The 16,497-nt window shown below is 36.8% G+C and overlaps 1 protein-coding gene across 1 annotated transcript in view; it reads right to left on the minus strand.

The window, feature by feature from the left end:
* The window catches only part of LOC309512432 (tripartite motif-containing protein 16-like protein), a 32,495-nt gene extending 16,602 nt beyond the window's left edge, over positions 1-15,893 (minus strand). The window contains exons 1-6 of the mRNA XM_082188025.1: positions 15,266-15,893; positions 13,461-13,556; positions 13,132-13,365; positions 6,007-6,166; positions 1,007-1,054; positions 177-759 (exon numbers count right to left, since the gene is read on the minus strand). Of these exons, the coding sequence (XP_082044151.1) occupies positions 239-759; positions 1,007-1,054; positions 6,007-6,166; positions 13,132-13,365; positions 13,461-13,556; positions 15,266-15,838 (1,632 nt within the window). The 5' untranslated portion in view covers positions 15,839-15,893 and the 3' untranslated portion in view covers positions 177-238. The remainder of the gene's footprint in view (positions 1-176; positions 760-1,006; positions 1,055-6,006; positions 6,167-13,131; positions 13,366-13,460; positions 13,557-15,265) is intronic.
* Positions 15,894-16,497: the final 604 nt, after the last annotated feature.

Raw genomic sequence — 16,497 nt, forward strand, 5'->3', positions numbered from 1 at the left:
CTGTTTGTGCTATATAGAGTGAATTTACACCTTTGCCATTAATATGTTTATATGCAACTGAAAAAAGCACAAATGTCAGGGCATGTCAGAACATCTCAAGGGCCCCAAAAACAGCCCAGACCCCAGAGGGTTAATGTAATGAAGAGGACATAAGAGTCTCTGTATCTCACTGTTACTGATTTATTGTGCAGCTCAAAGTATTATGGGTAAAATCTCTCAACAATCTGTTCTGAAACAATCAACACAGTTTCCCTGTTGATCCAGAACCAACCCAAAACCCAGGATAGAGCGGCTGAGTGAATGTGGTCTGGACTGTGTGGATGAGGCTCATTGTGTCAGAGACGCTGTAGAAGGACAGAGTCCCTGCATTGTGATCCACACACACTCCTATTCTTCTGCTGATGGGCTTTACAGGGAGATCAGTCTCTATGTTATTATGCCAGAATGAGTAACTGGAAGAGCAGTTCAAACTCCAGGACTGATCATTAGATCCAAACCAACACTCATTACCCGATCCCTTCCTGCTGATGCTCTTATATGACACTGCTATATCAACACCATCATCTCCAGTCCACTCAATCTCCCAGTAACAGCGTCCACACACACTCTCTCTACACAACACCTGACGCCACCAATCAAATCTGTCTGGATGATCAGGATACGGCTGCTCTGTGTTAGTGTAAGTAATAACTCTGTTCCTCTCAGACAGACTGAGGTGTTTATTCACTGTGTTCAGATCCAGAGTGAGCTGATGGGAATCTGATGGAGAGAAAACACATCAGAAACAGGAATTATGAATCTGTCTGATCTTTTAATGTATCTGAACTCTTCATGAATCAATGTTCAGTGTATCATCAGTGTCTCAGTACAGCTGACCAAATATCCTGTGCAAATCATCTTTTACATGATCAATTATAAAACTCTTCTATCATGATTTATTTCTCCTTCTACAGGAAGAACATGAACACATTCAGTGAGTTTTTCTGCTTGTTTTCTAGTGACTCACATTGTAGGAAGTCGTTCCTGGTCTTGGGATTCATGTTGGTGAAAGTGACTGGAAATAAACAGACATGAACAGTGTGAAGAAAAATTACAAGATAAAATACATTAATTTTTTTGATATTTCTAATATGATGTTCTATGATATTAGATGATGGACACATTTCCAAGAGCAGATTAATAATCTCCAGGCGCTTCATTTTGTAACGAATGGACTTAATCCAAAATGCTCTAGGCCTCATAAAACCTTCCCCCTCTCCCCTGTTGTCATCGGCCCTCAAACCAGTTCTCTTCAAAGGCCGTTATCACCTCTGCTCTCCTGAACCATCTCAGCAAGAGACCGTATCCGCAGCCCTCAAAAGGCACAGCAGACCAGACGGCACGAGCCAGTTGGTCGGGAACTGTAGAGACAAACTCCAATATACAAAGGACATTTACTCCATTCTTACCCACAAACTCTCCCAAATGTTTATAGTATTTCTTCTGTGTTTTAAGCATATCCCTATGTTTTATTAGTTATGTGTCATGCGGTTGAAGGAGAGAACCCAAACGCAGACGATTTGCAGACACTCAAGGTTTATTACGACACAGAACAGAAAACAAAACCCATGAGGGGGCAAAACAGGACTGGAGGAGAGTTCACCTTGACTAAGACAAGATAAATCAATGAAGACTAGACTCTGACTCGACGATGACTTGACAGGAACCAAACAGCAACACAAACTCACAATTCTCATTAAACAGGATTCAGACGACGTACTCACAGGACTGTCACAAAGTACAACACAATGTACCGACACAGGACAGAAAACATGAGGGGATTAAATAGGGAGCAAACTAATCAGGAACACAGGTGTAAGCGATGATATAATGATTACAAGATGAGATAACAAGGGGGCGGGGTAAGGTGACAAGACAACGCAAGCACACAGCCCAAACAAATGGCCATGTGCTTACACATAAAACATGAGTCTGTCATGATCCTGCCTCAAGACAAGAGAAGATCTGGGACACAAAGGCAGAATCATGACATTATGACTAGTTATGATTCTTTAGTTATGTTAGAGTAACTTAAAATGTTGATATCCAAAGATGATGTATCACTGCTTTAATGTGTTCAAATCCCCTTTCTTGGTATCAAAAGAATCCTCTTTAGATTTTATAATCAATGGTGTACAACATGTTATGATAAACTGCATCATAAATATTTGTACCATATTTTTGTGTAAAGACTGCACAAATGATCCATGCCAGCATGAACATGCAAATGGAGATAAGATGGAACAAAGACTTTCTCCCAGTCATCTTGGATTGGTCATATCAACAAATTGGTGTGAACTGATAGGACCTTTAGAGTATCTGATTAGTTCAGATCTTTGCTCAATCTCTTTGAGACAACATTCTCCTGTCTTCTTCTGGCAACTCCATCTTCAAGTTAAAGGGTTAGTTCACCCAAAAATGAAAATTCTGTCAGTAATTACTCACCCTCATGTTGTTCCAACCGCGTAAGACCTTCGTTCATCTTCGGAACACAAATTAAGATATTTTTGATGAAATCTGAGAGCTGATCACTTCTCCATAGGATGCTAGGTGGCCCAAACTTGCTGGCCCAGAGAAAAGAGATCGTTAATATAGTCCAAGTGACTACAGTGGCTCAATCTTAAGTATATCAAGCGACGAGAATACTTTTTGTGCGCAAAAACAAACAAAAATAACGACTTTATTCCACTATTCATTTCCTTCTCTCTGGGCCTCGTAGTGTTTTTGCGCAGCGCGTCTGTGTTACACGTCACCACGTAGGCTCACTATTGGCCGACGCTGGTCACGTGTGTGATGCGTGATGACGTATAACACAGACGCGCAGCGCAAAAACACTACGAGGCCCAGAGAGAAGGAAATGAATAGTGGAATAAAGTCGTTATTTTTGTTTGTTTTTGCGCACAAAAAGTATTCTCGTCGCTTGATATACTTAAGATTGAGCCACTGTAGTCACTTGGACTATATTAACGATCTCTTTAATAACTTTTCTGGGCCAGCAAGTTTGGGCCACCTAGCAGCCTATGGAGAAGTGATCAGCTCTCAGACTTCATCAAAAATATCTTAATTTGTGTTCCGAAGATCAACGAAGGTCTTACGCGGTTGGAACAACATGAGGGTGAGTAATTACTGACAGAATTTTAATTTTTGGGTGAACTAACCCTTTAACTTCTTTGGATTCAATGGGGACCAAGTTAATTTCTTTGGATTCAAGGTGGACCACCCCAAGTACCCAAACAAACGCTTCAGCGCACTCCTGGCAAAATCATCAAGAATCTCCAGAATCTCCTGCAAGTCAATGCAAGTAACCGTTCGCAGCCTTTAGATGTGTTTCTAAGTTATTGTGCCTCTTTAAGCTGACCCTGATTCTATGATGTTTCTTGTAGGTTGTGGTTAGATGATTGTAATCTTGCCATTCTCTTTTCTTCTCTCTCTCTTTCTTTACTTTTCTTTACTTTCTTGATTCTGTATACAATCTTTGCTTAGTTTAGTTGTGTGTGTAGCCTTCCGCAGTTCGTTTATTAAACCATTAAATCCACGCTTTATTGTCTCTGTGTTTGCCACATATCGAAGTCACTTAAACATCTTGATCTAGCGATACCTATGCTATTACCCTGCTAGGACTTTATTTACTTTAGTTGGAAAAGGTTATTCTTTCTTGGCCAGGAAGATAATTCCCAAGAATTAATAATTGATTATGCTTTCTGTTCATTGGATGAACTGATTAAATAATTGCACTATTAATTCTGCTACAGTCAATTCTAAAAATAATAAAAATATTTATAATTAATTATAATCCATTACAATTATTATATATGAGGGTGTTTCTGCAACTACGGGCACTTTTAAGTCCCAGGAGTGAAATTTTAGATTTATGTTAAAATTTGTCATTTGATGTTTCATAAATATAAACGTAGTGTCAATACACACCTTGACATAAATAATTATGAATAAATAATATGATTTAATGTAAAATTATGAAGCATTTATAGGTCCAAACACCATTTTTGCTCATGTCCCACACCCGTGGTTTCAATGTTGAGATACTTAAAATTAGCTCATTCTTTTACAATATGACATTATTTCAAATGGAACTGTTTAATATACAGATTCATTTACAGAATCTTAAAATTCTTTGTATTATTTACTGATCATTTTTATGATTTTTTTAACTAAATGTGCCTGTCCCACACTTTTGAGTCCTTACCGCAACAATGAAAAAAAGCTTTTATTATGAAATTTTATCGAACACGAACAAGTCTAGTTTCTATGGAAACAGAAACTATCACTTGAGCACATTGCTGACAGACTGGACCACCACACTACCTCACTCACAAGATAACAAAAAAATAAGGTAAACATCATCTTTTCTGCTCTAGTATTTATTGTGCGTCCTTACCATTCAGCTTAATAATTGTGTATTTATAACTACATTTTAAAAATAAATGTATTTTACTGTTGAATTCATGTATATTAAGATGTTAAGATTCAAAACTAATGTGGTAGGCCTTGATAGCTGCCAATTAGCTAAAATATTAGCAAAAATGTCATTTCCGCAACATGTCTTTACCGCAGCAAATTTAGGTGTTGCGGTAAAGACCTTGTGTTGCGGTAGAGACAAATTCAAGGTGTACTGTATATTAAATGACAAATATTCAGTATATTATTAGTACTGAAGTATATATTTGTACATTTATTAGTATATATATATAAACATGCCATTTTTTACATTAAAAATAAAATTTTGTCCTTACCGACTCAAGATGTCATTACCGCAGCACTGCTCTATTTTCATTTTTTTTCACATTTTGATTTGCAAAAAAAATATTTTTACACTTAAGTTGAGATGATTAACACATTGAAATTGCAACATCTGTCATAAAAAGTTAATTATGTTATCTTTTGTGTGTATGGAAACAATTGACATCTAAGGTTACTGTAAATTTTTTACATGGCATAGAAAAAAACATGAAATTCCCTATTTTGTATATTATTTTTTTATATCAGTATTTACAAAACTGCATCAAATTTGAAAAAGCTATTTAAATATGTAAAAAAAATTATAGAAATTACTAAAGAAAAATTTATAAAATGAACGTTATTGTAACATTGCGGTAAGGACACTTTTTAAGAAGATGACCCGAAAAACATAAAAAATAAACATGTTCCAGATTAAAATCTTAACGACTACATTCTATTTTGTGTAAATCTTTATATGTATTACAGACTGTGATGGTTAAAATTGAAATTCATAGAGGTTGATCTTTTTAAAATTGGGATAGTCAAAAGTGCCCGTAGTTGCAGAAACACCCATATATATATATCTATATATATATCTATATATATATATCTATATATATATATATATATATATATATATATATATATATATATATATATATATGAGAAAGAGAGAGAGAGAGAGAGAGAGAGAGAGAGAACACACACATCGGATTGATCCTAACTTCCATGGTTTTCATCCTCCGTCACTATAAACGCTTGTCCGTATTTCTGAATCATCAAGAGATATTTGTGGCCGTTCTGTAGGAGGATTTGATGCACTTGAATTTAATTTATTAATGACTGTGATTTAAAACTGAGATGCATTTAAGGACATTTTTTTTGTGAAAATGGATGTTTTATAAACATTTTATAAATCGTATAAATCTCCAGGGGCCGTCATTTATAAAACACACATATCGGATTGATCCTAAATTCCATAAATATCATCCTACGTCATATATATATATACAAGGGATGTTTGTGGCCGTTCTGTGGGTGGATTTGATGCACTTGTTCACAATGCATTTGAATTTAAGATGAACTGTGAATTATAAACTGTGATCCATTTAAGAATTGTTTTCTGCAAATGGACGTTTTATAAATCGAAGGAACATTTCGGAAACGGTTGTACGTTCAGATTTGGGATCTTTCTCCACACGTCTGTATAAACGAGGCGCAGGACTTTACCTCCGTCTGAGATCTTCTTGATCTCCTCTTTGCAGAAATCCTCCAGTTTGTCTCTCAGCTGACGGACAGATTCTCTCATGCCATCAAAAGAGGAGAGAGAACTGAAGGAAACGTCGGGTTCGTCTGTAGATTCAGGAGGTGCTGAGAGAGACTGGAAACTCTACAGAAAACAGAAATCAAAACTCATCATCTCCACACTTCAGCCAATAACCTGCACTATATCAGATCTGAGCGGCTCTTGTTGACTTGACTTCTCTTCAGTGACTCGCTTCAATCCAGCACTTTCACACAATCAGCACATTCTCCTCATATTCATCATTTAATGCTACAAACTCTAGTATTTCACACTTAATAATAATATCATTTAAATATGTATATACTTAAGAGCAGATCGAATGTAATGTTTTCAGACACTTAATTATTTTTCAATCATTTTTTCAATCATAATTAAAATATTTATTTTAATTAAATGAATGTCTTATAGTCTAAATTTATATTAAATGCAATTGGCTAATATTTAGAGAGCTTTTTGACCAACTTAAATAGGATTTAAGTGTCTGTATATGTAATTTCATAATTATTTCTATTGTCTTTGAAATATGGTTAAAGTTACTGCTGAATGAACTGACAATCATTTATGATAAACTAAAATATACTCAATATAATTTCTATTGAAAATTGTTTGTTCAATTTTAAATATAATATTGAATAACACACTAGAGTTTTAATTATAATCAAGTACTTTACATGAGCTTTAGTATGTTGGTCAACATCAAAATAACTGCACTTCTTTAAAGCATGACAAAAGATTATTAAAACATGATTTCTAATATACAAATTAAAACTTTTAATTTGACTGTTACAAAGTGCAATTTTTAAAAAGTCTATTTAAAGGGTGTTAAAAACACAGTTGTCACATGGACACTATTTAGTTAATTTTCGTTTCATTTTCACTTGTTTTGTTCTCATTTGTCTCCTAGGTTACTCATTTCCCTCTTGTTTGTTACTATAGTTACTCATTAGTTCCCTCTTTGCTTCACCTGTGTTTATCCAATTATCTTTATTTGCTCCTAGTATTTATAAGCCTGTGTTTCAGTTCTCATTTGTCGGTTCTGGTTAACGTTTTGTGCTTCTTTATGGTTTATCTTTTGTTAATAAAGTCTTTTGCATTTATGTTCTTTGTCTTGTCATCTACTGCTGCAAACCGTGACAATAGTCATGACAGTGTCTCTTTTTAAGTGGACTTTTAATTCAATAATATAAAATTATCTGCAAGTCTAAAAAATATATTTGTAAGATTTGAAGTAATTAACTACAAGTGCACATTCAATTAATGACACTTCTTTTCCACAAGGGACTATGTGTGAACTTTCCAGGTGGTTTGGATGATGAAACATATGCATGTTGAGAAGACTTGAGGAAAAGCAGTTCAAAGGTTACGAGTAGATTGACTATATGTAACTTTTGATTGGTTAGTGACACTGAAACTTCACAAGGACCCTTAAGGATCCCAAGGTCAGGGTTTGTTTGGTTTTTATAAGCATTGTTAATATACAGCCTCACTTCCTGTCTGGAGTCTTTGTGAACAAATTCATCAATGTATTACAGGTAAACAGTTATGAAAAAAATAAAAATAAATCTTATCAGCTTTTGAAAATCACCTGATCCGATTTTGGTGTGAATTACTGAAAATATTGTAGTAGAACTAAAATATTTAATTAAAAAGATGAAAAATCCATTTGGGTGGAAATACCTGATTTTATCAAGACAGAAGAAATCAGAAGGAAAAATCAGTTAATGGCTGCGTTCCAGTCCAAAATTGTCATGCCCTTCACTTGCTAACTTCCCTCCGTCTCGTTCACTCGGATGTACGTCATTGCGAGTGCCCACTACTGGCGGAAACTGCAATGGGCTGAATTGGAACGTCCTAAGCCCTTGATCACTTGGAATCAGCTATGTAGTTGATTTATTATTTACATTAGTTTTCCCTTTAAGAATTTGTTTAATGCAGCATCCAAATGTATATGGTGTTTGGGTTGTTTTCAATTAAAAAAATTGAATTAATATATCATACACTCTAAAAACTGCTGGGTTGTGTTAACCCAATTTTGGGTCAAATATGGTCTCACCCAACGTTGGGTTAAAAATTAAATTTAAAAATGGACAAACCCAGCCGTTGGTTTACAGACGAGATATGTGGTGACGTCACAATCGTACTGCATTGTGGGATATATAGGTGCCTGAAGTGTATGAAGTAGACTCGCTCCCTCGGTCCAAATCGAGGGAACGAGGGTCTGTCCATCTAAACTTCCCTCGTCCACTTCACGAAGTGGAACGCACTTCAAAATGGCGGCGGGGATTCCCCCGAGGGGAAGTGCTTAGGGAAGTTCGCAAGTGCGTGTCTAAAAGTGGACTGGAACGCAGCAAATATTTAATGGTAAATTTCCCAGGGCTTTGTCAAGTCAAGTTTATTTGTATAGCGCTTTTCACAATTCAGATTGTATCAAAGCAGCTTCACAGTATTAAATTAAAATAATACAACAAAGTTTGTTTCAAGAGGAATTTATTGATTGATAAAATTAAATTAAATATCCCCAAAATATCCCCAACTGAGCAAGCCAAAGGCAACAGTGGCAAGGAACCGAAAAACTCCATCAAGTGACCTAATGGTGTCCTAAAACTCCATCAGGTGACCTAATGGAGAAAAAAAAAACCTTGGGAGAACCCAGGCTCAGTCGGGGGCCAGTTCTCCTCTGGCATTTATGAGCTAGAGGCCGGATTGTAGTTTGAACTGTGGGATTATATGAATGCCTGGCCGAAGAGATGCGACTTTAATCTAGTTTTAAACTGGGAGAGTGAGTCTGAGCAACGAACAGTATCAGGAAGACTATTCCAGAGTTTTGGAGCCAAATGTGAAAATGCTCTCCCTCCTTTGGTGGTTCTGGATATCCTAGGTATGACCAAAAGCCTTGAATTTAGTGATCTTAAAGAGCGCGATGGATTATAGGGTGATAGAAGATCCGTTAAATAGACTGGAGCTAAGCCGTTTAGGGCTTTATAAGTCAGTAGCAATATCTTGTAATTAATACGGAACTTTATAGGTAACCAATGCAGTGATGATAAAATCGGTGTTATATGATCATATTTTCTTGATCTCGTAAGAACTCTAGCGGCGGCATTTTGGACTAACTGTAGCTTGTTTATTGAGGATGCAGGACAACCAGCTAATAAAGCATTACAGTAATCCAGTCTCGAGGTCATGAATGCATGAACTAACTTTTCTGCATCAGAAACTGATAGCATATTACGTAGCTTAGCAATGTTTCTATGGTGGAAAAAGGCTGTTTTTGTAACATATGAAATATGATTTTCAAAAGACAGGTTGCAATCGAGTATAACACCCAGGGCCCGTATTCATAAAGAATCTTAATGCAAAAAGTAGCTCCTAGTGACAAAATTCTAAGAAAATTCTTAGAAATGTGGGCGTTTACTCTTAAAATTAAAGAAAAAATCCTAGTAAAGAAAAAAGTAATTCAGAAAGCATCTTAACCCTTAAAAGAGGTCTTAAGGTCAAAATTGTTAGGAGCACGGACGAGGACTTTTAAGAGGCTTAAGAGTTTCTTTAGCAGAGGAGAAAATGGCAGAAAGACGAAGAGGGAGAAGAAATGTGTTGCAGACAATGAATAACAGTGAGTTAATAAGACGCTATAGATTAGATCGTGCAGGGATCATGTTTGTGACTGATCTTATTAGAGAAACGCTAACATCTCCGACACAGCGCAGAAATGCCATAGCGCCAGAAATGAAAGTAATCACTACATTACGATATTTGGCAACTGGGAAAATTCCATGTTTGATACATTAAAACCAACATTCAAACCACCACTTAAATAGACATGCCAGCAATCAGTGTAATTGGAAAGAGTGGAAAATTTTTTATCATTCTAAGCCAAGCAAATACCTTATAGGAAATTAACAGCATGGTAAATAAAAATAAAAATAAAAAGGATTTATATACACATATATAATGTGTGTGTGAGTGTGTGTGTGTGTGTGTGTGTGTGTGTGTGTGTGTGTTTGTGTGAGAGAGAGAGAGAGAGAGAACGGTCAAATAGGAAAAATAACGCATGTAATCACTACTTAAAATCACTTTTTTTTCCATTCTTGGACAACCAACCAATCACAGTCTTCAAAAGATTGTGTCATACCAGCCCGTTCTCATCCTAGGGCGTCATATATTGACGCCTTTGACATTTCGTCTACATCGAACGCACATGGCACCCTTTAGCGTCAATATGAGACGCAGATAGATATGGGCCAGAAGGCGCCTCCTAGTGGTCTAACCCTATCCCTACACTACACCTAAACCTACCCATAACCGAACAAAGCTCTGTGCGTCTCATATTGACGCTAAAGGGTGCCATGTGCGTTCGATGTAGACGAAATGTCAAAAGCGTCAGTATTATGACGCCCAAGGATGAGAATGCGTTGGTCATACATAGCAACGGGGTCAGCCCCGCCTCCTTACTAAGATGAAAGTTTTTGTCTTTTCCTTACTCAGAGTTGCTCTCAGATCGGTCCCGAATCGCTTTTAAGCTAAGACTCCTACGTAAAAGTTTTTAAGCTAAATTAAGAGTTTTCTGAGAGGATTCTTAGAATCTTTATGAATACGGGCCCAGGTCTTTTAGAGGATAAAGTAACAGGACATCCTATGATGTTAAAGTTGTATTGTGCGAGGTTTTGTGGGCGGTTTTTTGAACCGATAAGTATTACCTCTGTCTTGTCTGGATTTAATAAAAGAAAATTACGCGTCATCCAATCTTTTATATCTTTAACACACTCTGTCAATTTGGAAAATTTAGCGTTTTCATCCGGCCGTGATGAAATATATATTTGAGTGTCATCAGCATAACAATGGAAACTAATTCCATGTTTCCTTATAATATTTCCAAGTGGCATCATATATATGGAAAATAACAGAGGGCCTAATACAGATCCCTGCGGCACTCCATAGTTTACTGGAGTTATGATCGATTTTTCTCCATTTAAATAGACAAAATGGTAGCAGTCAGATAGGTATGATTTGAACCAGCTTAGTGCTTGTCCTTGAACACCAGTATAATTTTGTAGTCGATCGAAGATTTGAAATGGGTCTATAATTTGCTAGATTATTATGATCTAATTGTGGTTTCTTAATGAGAGGTTTTATAACTGCCAGTTTAAATGTTCTTGGAACATGACCTAAAGATAAAGACGAGTTAATAATATTGAGGAGAGGCTCTTCCACTAGAGGTAACACTTCTTTCAGTAGTTTAGTTGGTATAGGATCTAATAAACATGTTGTTGTTTTAGACGAAGTGATACGTTTATTTAACTCTTTTTGTTCTATAGTTGTAAAGCACTGTAATTGTTCTTTCGGGGTGATAATTGAAGCTGAATTATAAGGCGCGATTGAAGATTGAACGTTTACAATTGTGGTTCTGATGCTTTCTATTTTCTCAGTGAAGAAGTTCATGAAATCATTACTACTGAACTGTAACGGGATATTTTGTTCGGGTGACGTCTGTTTATTTGTTAGTCTAGCCACGGTGTTAAATAAAAACCTTGGATTGTTTTGGTTGTTTTCTATTAGTTTGCGGAGGTGCTCAGCCCTGGCCGCTTTTAGGGCCTTTTTATAACGTGACATACTGTCTTTCCACGCGATTCTAAAGACCTCTAAATTAGTTTGTTTCCATTTACGCTCTAAAGTACGGGTTTCTCTCTTTAAAACAAGCGTAGTATTGTTATACCATGGTGCTTTATTTTTCTCTCTGACCTTTTTTAATTTAATAGGTGCAACCACATCCAATGTTCTAGAGAGAATGGTGCTCATAGTGCTAGTTAGTTCTTCTAGTTCATCTGTTTGTTTGGGTTCAGGCAGCAGCCGAGACAGATTAGATAAGCAATTTGAGAAATTATCTATGGTGGATGGGAGGATTGTTCAACCTGGTTGATAACGCGACGCCGCATGACATATTACAGCAGTACGTAATATGCAAGTTACCATGTAGTGATCAGTGACTTCATCACTTTGTGGAATGATATCTATATCGGTTGGATCGGTTCCATGTGATATAATTAAATCGAGTGTATGATTAAGACGATGTGTTGGTCCGGTGACGTTTTGCTTGACCCCAAATGAATTTAATAAATCTGTAAACGCAGCTCCTAACGCATCATTTGGATTATCTACGTGTATGTTAAAATCTCCAACAATTAGTGCTTTATCGACATTGACTAATAGGTCTGAGAGAAAATCTGCAAACTCTTTTAGGAAATCAGCGTAAGGCCCTGGCGGTCTATATACGGTAGCCAAGGCTAGAGATAATAGGGATGTTTTTCTAACATCTAAGAGCGTAACATTTAGTACAAGTACTTCAAATGAAATAAACTTATTACCCGTTTTCTGGGTAACATTTAGAATATCTCTATAAATGGTTGCAACACCTCCGCCACGACCCATCAGACGGGGCTCATGCTTATAACAGTATCCAGGAGGAGTAGACTCATTAATACCGAAATAATCATTTGGTTTAAGCCAGGTTTCAGTAAGGCAAAGTACATCGAAGCTATTATCTGTGACTATTTCATTTACAATAACTGCCTTAGGTGTGAGTGATCTAATTTTTAGAAGACCTAGCTTTAGAAATAGTTTTTGTTTACTAATAGCAACATTTTCTGTTTTAATAACAATTAGATTTTTCCTAGATCCTGCATTAGATTTATTATTTGATCTCACTAAACGAGGAATAGACACGGTTTCTATGCAATGTTCTACACTAGTATTTATATCAGTTAAATTGGTGCAGCAGAGACTATGATTTGGACTTTTGGTTACTAGTCAAAGGGTATTTAACATTTTGGAGAATTAAGTGTAAGGCTTTGTAAGTGTGTCTCTTTAAACAGAAGATGATCAGATGAGAGTCTGACTGATGATTATATGATAACACAACACTTGACTGAATCTGACTGAATTCCTGACAACATCTCAGTCAACGGCTCATTCTGCTCTCATGAAATGTTTCTCTGTCATAGCAGGATCTTGCTCAAGTCCACTATGATCCTGTTCTTCTAGATCTCTGTTACCTGCAGGAACTGGATGTGATCTTGTGTGTGTGAAAGCTGCTCCAGCTCAGCGTCTCTCCTCCTCAGATCATTGATCTCCTGCTCCAGTCGCTCCAGTCGTCCTTCAGCTCGACTCACTGCAGTCTTTTCCTGATCTCTGATCCGCTGTGTGACCTCAGAGCGGCTTCTCACAATGGAGCGGATGATCTCAGTGAAGATCCTCTCACTGTCCTCCACTGCTGTCTGTGCAGAGCGCTGTTACACACACATCACAATCACACAGTGGCTTCAGCACGACTGACAGAGTCCAAACTGAGACGTCTCAAACTTCTCTTCTTCTCCAGACTCACCTTATGAGACTTCACAGCCTCTCTCAGATGCTGAAGATCTTTCTGTCTCTGCTGGATTCTCTGACGGATCTTCATCTGCGTCTCCTTCAGCTGTTTCTGGAGGACAAACCAATGACAGGGAATGACACATAAAACTACTGTCATACAAACATTAAAGTTACATGAATCCAGAGTTGGTGAAGTGGTTAAAGTTTTTACTGTCTGGTTCAAACCACAGATTCATGGTTTCCTGAAATGAATGTCAGCAGTATTTCATCAGTGCCTAGTTTTATATCATTAGTATCATCATTTACTCTCCCTCATGTCGCTCCAAACCTGTATGACTTTCTATTGTGAGACACAACAGAAGATATTTAGAAGAATGTCTCAGCGGTTTACAGAGGCCAAATAAAATATGAGGACACGTCAATAACATCAAACCTCATTGGTTCTTTCATGTCACAGTCACATGACTAAACACCATGATGTCATGACACAAACACCAGTGAAGTTTGATGTTTTTGATGTCATCATATTTGAATTGGGCTCCACATACATGAGTTTATCAATGATTTGATTTGTGAATAAAAATTTGGCTCTTTTGATAGTTACATTTTAAAAAGTGCACTTATTTTGGAAATTATACACTTTAAAAGAATATAGTTGAGAAATAAGTGTGAACTGAATGTAATGTTTTCAGACACGTAATTGCATGTTAATTGCTATTAAATGAAAATGTATTATAGTTTAAATGTAAATATAAAGCAATTAGCTGAACTTAAGAGTGACTTTTAGACCCACTTAAGTAAGATTTAAGTATATATTGTAATTTCATAATTCTGTTGAGTTAAATTTAAATATAAATTATTATTAAAATGTACTTTAAAGAAAACTTTTAATTTTACATTATAAAAAAGTGTACTTTACAGGGCTCTCAAGTGTCATGCATTGAGCGTGACAGTCACTCATTTCGGTCTTTTGTCACGCACTCCCGCCACACATTGTATTTCTCACGCGGAAAAACTATTTATAATATATTTAATATGCCGCAGCTTCCAAAATTTCTCTGACTGCTCCGCTCTCACTGTGGAACCGGCAGGAATCAAGCGCGTCTCCCCTGGAGTTCTTAGTCGAGCCTGCCATTTATCAGCCAATCCAAAAAAAGAAAGGGGGTGCACAATAGCCAATCAGAAAATAGAACTATTGTATCCGGGTAAGATTTAATGCAACAACCAATGAAAAAAAAAAACATATCCTGGAATTGTTCATGTGATTCTGCTACAACGTCTTCCGAAAGTTTCGTTCACCCACAGAGGAAACCACTGGAGCTCGGAGCATCACTTTGGGCACACAGTCATGATCTCCTGTTTTAATGTTACAACAAATTCACAACTTGTTTGACACAAACAGTGACAACTTGACTGCTGTTAGAGAATGTTTCCCAGATAATTAGCATCAGTTTTTCCCGAGTGTCTGTAACTTAGCCAACAGTTTTACAGCCTGTTCACTGACAACATCTGCTCAGAACAAGTAGTCTAGGCCTTGTCATATTTTCATTATCACACGATGACTGACATATTGTCACATTATAAACATCTCTCTCTCCAAATAGGCTTAATAATTTTATTAGCACTAAATAAATTTGTTGTATTGCATAGTCGATGTTATAGGTCACTTTTAAAATCATGTCATATTTTATAATTATATCCTGGCCATGGATGCATTAATCATTGCATCTGTCTTTCAAAGATGTCCGGTAAAAAGCAATTAAGCATCCTCTCATTCGCCCTGAGAGGAAAGTCCCCTAAAAAGGCATACCTTCATACCTGTTTCTCTGTCCTCTGTGCTGCAGTTGATACAGTGTTGTGGTTTTTATGTTCATACTCCTTACACCACACACAGATGCACTGTTGATCAGTGATACAGAACATTTCTAGCTCTTTATCATGTTTACGGCAGATCATGTCCTGCAGTCGTCCAGTGGCATCAATCACTTTGTGTGGCTTACGAGAGTGAAATTCCTCATGACGGTCAAAATGAGTCTGACAGTAAGATTCCTGACACTCCAGACAGGACTTGACGGCTTTGTATTTTCTTCCAGTACAGACGTCACACTGCACGTCTCCAGCTCCAGCGTAACAGTCAGCAGGAAGTTTAGTCTTCTTCAGTTTCTCCACCAGTTCAGCCAGAATGGTGTTTTTAGCTAAAGCAGGTCTTGGACTGAAGGTCTGTCTGCACTGAGGGCAGCTGTAGACTCTCTTCTCATCCTCCTGATCCCAGCAGTCTGTAATACAGATCTTACAGTAACTGTGTCCACAGGGAATGGCCACTGGTTCCTTCAGGAGATTCAGACACACTGGACACGTGAACTCATCCTGAGAAAATTTGGCTTCTGCCATTTTACCGCATGAATACAGAGAGACACAAACACACAACAGCTCAACAATACTTCAGTTCCTGTTTCTCTGAAATGAGGAGTTGAAATCGTTTCCTGCTTGTTTGAGTGACGTGTGTAAAACAGGAGTGTCTGTAAAGCAGCTTCCTCATTCCTGGTGAAGGAGAGTCACTTTACTGCTGTGTTTATGTGCTCTTCTAGTGGAGTCGAAAACATTAAATTACGAGATCCGAGCTCATGAATAACCGAGCAAAGTTTTATTTATGAATGACAAACTCAGAATTCTAAACTCTAGTTGATCTTCTCCAAACTGGAAATTGGGGCAAATATCTGGACAAAACTCATGTAGTGTATTTGCCTTTAGACTACAGCACTTTTAATTATCTTTTTTTTATACATAAATTTATTTGTGTAGTGCTTTTCATCATTTCAAAGCACCTTTACAGAAAATGAATGATTCTACTGTGCCAAAGTAATGTCCATATGTCAGAATATACAGTTATAAGATAATATAGATCATGCAGTTAGCTAACATCATGTATTAATTTTCAATTTAGGCAGAAACATAAATTCCAAATTTTATTCTAGCTTCATGCTTTCTTTGGTTAGTTTCATTAAAAAGCAACATTCCCTTTCAAGGGAACAAGCTCTGCATGGAGAATG

The sequence above is a fragment of the Leuciscus leuciscus genome (assembly GCF_965113295.1).
Source record: "Leuciscus leuciscus genome assembly, chromosome: 1".
NCBI classification, from domain to species: Eukaryota; Metazoa; Chordata; class Actinopteri; order Cypriniformes; family Leuciscidae; genus Leuciscus; species Leuciscus leuciscus.